The sequence below is a fragment of the Kryptolebias marmoratus genome, linkage group LG1, assembly GCF_001649575.2.
Source record: "Kryptolebias marmoratus isolate JLee-2015 linkage group LG1, ASM164957v2, whole genome shotgun sequence".
Classification (NCBI taxonomy): Eukaryota; Metazoa; Chordata; class Actinopteri; order Cyprinodontiformes; family Rivulidae; genus Kryptolebias; species Kryptolebias marmoratus.
Window position 1 is genome coordinate 34,144,284 of NC_051430.1, and position 2,854 is coordinate 34,147,137.

General features: G+C 39.2%; 1 protein-coding gene across 1 annotated transcript in view; it reads right to left on the reverse strand.

Moving 5' to 3' along the window:
• sult4a1 (sulfotransferase family 4A, member 1) overlaps positions 1 to 2,854 on the reverse strand; it is a gene marked incomplete in the record, with an annotated part of 18,278 nt that overhangs the window by 4,625 nt on the left and 10,799 nt on the right. Inside the window, 3 exon segments of the mRNA XM_037977487.1 lie at positions 1,758 to 1,852; positions 1,937 to 2,063; positions 2,268 to 2,348. Coding sequence (XP_037833415.1) covers positions 1,758 to 1,852; positions 1,937 to 2,063; positions 2,268 to 2,348 — 303 coding nt within the window.

Genomic DNA, 2,854 nt, shown 5'->3' on the forward strand with positions numbered 1-2,854 from the left:
TTGTCTTATTTAGAGGGAATCGACGCATTTCACTGAGAGCTGATGATCTTACCGTCAACAAGATTTCTTTCAGATTCCAAGGAAGTCATTAAATCAGGACATTACCGCCACCTGCTGGTGACTGCCGGGAGTTCAGGTCTTCATTTCCGCTTCCGCCATAAGGTCACGTTGAATTAACAACAAAAAATATGTATATATATGTATATGTGTGTGTGTATTGACAGATTTGACACTAAGCATTAATTAAACCGAACACAGGGTATATTATTTATGGAAGTCGTCATCGTTTCATGGTAGCTCTCACAGATCGACTGATTCTACGTTTTGTGTCGGCATCTTCCACTTTATTTTATGCTGTATAAAGTAAAAAAAAAGAAAATCCCGTTTCTAGGTTTCTTCACCTTTTTTTGGGTCCAAAAAAAAATAATCTTCTTTCCGGAAATTATCGACAAAGAGCAGGATGTTTCTGAGTCTGAGTCTTTTAAAACGGATAAGATAAGAGCGGCCTTTGACAAATCAAAGTGAAAATATTGATCGGGCAGATTCAGGAGAGTTTTCTTAGACTTATGTAGAAGTAGCACAAAAACAAGTAAGGTTGTGGTGTCAGAAAATTATATGAAAAAAGCATAAGGCTCTAAAATACAGTGTTTTCTTTCCAAATCATTCTTAAAACTTTCAGTGTTTCCAACTAAAATATATAAGAGATAAATAAATATATATATAGGTCCATTTATTCATCATTACATTATGACTATCTGCTTAATTTTAAGTAGATTTCTGTTTTTTTCTGCCAATAAAACTTTAAACCCCTGCAGCAAAAATCTTTGGTCATCTTCCGTTCGACCTAAAAGTTGTACGGTGGGGTCTAAATGAATCGGACTGCTTTGCCCAACACATCCCAGCGATGTGTATAACAAAGTCACGGTCATATAAATGGGCAAGATCCGAAGTTTCCCAAGATGTTTTTCAAAGTGCATCGACTTTGAACATTCTCTTCTGAAACTAACAGATCAGGGGTGTCCAATCCTGGTCCTCAGGGCCACCATCCTGCATGTTTTCCTTGTTTCTCTGCTCCAACACACCTGATTTGAATCAATAGGTGATTAACAGGCTTCTGCAGAACAAGAAGAGGTGATTTAACCATCGGATCAGGTGTGTTGGAGCAGGGAAACAAGGAAAACACGCAGGATGGTGGCCCTCGAGGACCAGGATTGGACACCCCTGCCTTAGGAGCTCCAAACAAATACAGGGGTTGGACAATGAAACTGAAACAGCTGGAACATCCCTTTCCGACAGTTAATCCTGTTGGATGTGGTTCGTCCTTTTTGGTGGGGGTGGGGGTGGGGGGGTAAACCCTGGACAGGTCGCAAGTCCATTATAGGGACATGGAGACAAACAAGACAGCAACCATTCGCACTCTCACTCACACCTAGGGACAGTTACCAGTTAACATAAAAAAAGGCAGAGAGAAGAATTTGCCAACTGTGCTAAGAACTTGCTCATATACACTGGTAATATGGCAATACTATATATACAATGTGTATTGTATTGAATTGGGTATGTTGTAAATGACTTGCAGCTACAGCTACACCAAATTTTAGCACAATATATGTTAAAATTGAATTGATTACTTTGTGAAAGTTTCACTAAAATCCATCCTCTGGTTCATGAGCTATCATTATCGCTCCACCTTTGCCTTTCTGTGGCAGGCAACATTAAAAAAAACAACAAAAAAAATCAAATGAAAGCCATTTTACCTTATACATGTCTTCATATTTCAAAAAGAGGACATTTAAGTCGTCACGATGCTCCCAAAACTCCTGAACATGTTCAAACCAAGAACCGTACGCCACTGTAGAAGAAAAGACCGTGAGAGTGTTGGACCAAACAAAACGCACAACCGGCATCAGAGCCACTAATAATAAGCATTAGTTACGTTTGTCATTCATGAATCTCCGACAGAACTCCTGGAAAGTTCCACGGTAGCTCATGGTCCTGAGAGAACGGTGAAACTGGTAGTAGGACACTACCAGGTCTTTGGGGTTTCTGGCCATGTAGATTACCTTAGAAGCCAAACAAGACATTTTAGTTCGGCACCAAAAATGAGTTTTATGTAATATTATTGTGAAGATTAAATTGGTGGACTTGATATCAAGGGTACAAATAAGTTATGCTACTGGTGGTGTCTCGCCACGAAAGTCAAGAGATACACATAGAGTACATTAGTTTCTCAGTGCATTAAATGTGGTAAGTCTCAGTGAAGTGACCTTGGCCTCTCCGTGGTGCATGGCTTTAGGGAGGAATCGGTAGGGAAGGTGGCTTTTTATCAAGCGAGGTGACGTCAGCTCCTGCAGAAGCACAAAACAAACCAACAGTTGATCCTTTAACGATTCTTTGGTCCCGAATAATCCGTGTATGGTTTGTTCTTTGGGTTTTTGTCGTTTCAAAATAAAATGGCAAAAAACAAAACAAGCATGTGGTTTTTTTTTGTTGTTTTTTTTCAGTTACCAGCAGGTGGCGGTAATGTACGCCTTCAGTTTCTTGCCAACCGCCTTTGGTTTTTTAGTTTCAAAATAAAATTGCAAAACAAAACAAGCATGTTTTTTTTTTGTTTATCTTTTCTTTTTTAAAACGAAACTAGAAAAATGGCAGTTGCAAAAATAAAAAAAGGGGTACGTTTTGGGTTGTTGTTTTTTTTATTTATTTTGTTGTAGATTCTGAAGCGCTAACTGAAAAAGTTCTTCTTCTTCTTGTGGATTTTAATGGTGGTTGGCGAGAAACTGAAGGCGTACATTACCGCCACCTGCTGGTGACTGAAAAAGTTACGTGCCGGGAGTTCAGGTCTTCATTTCCG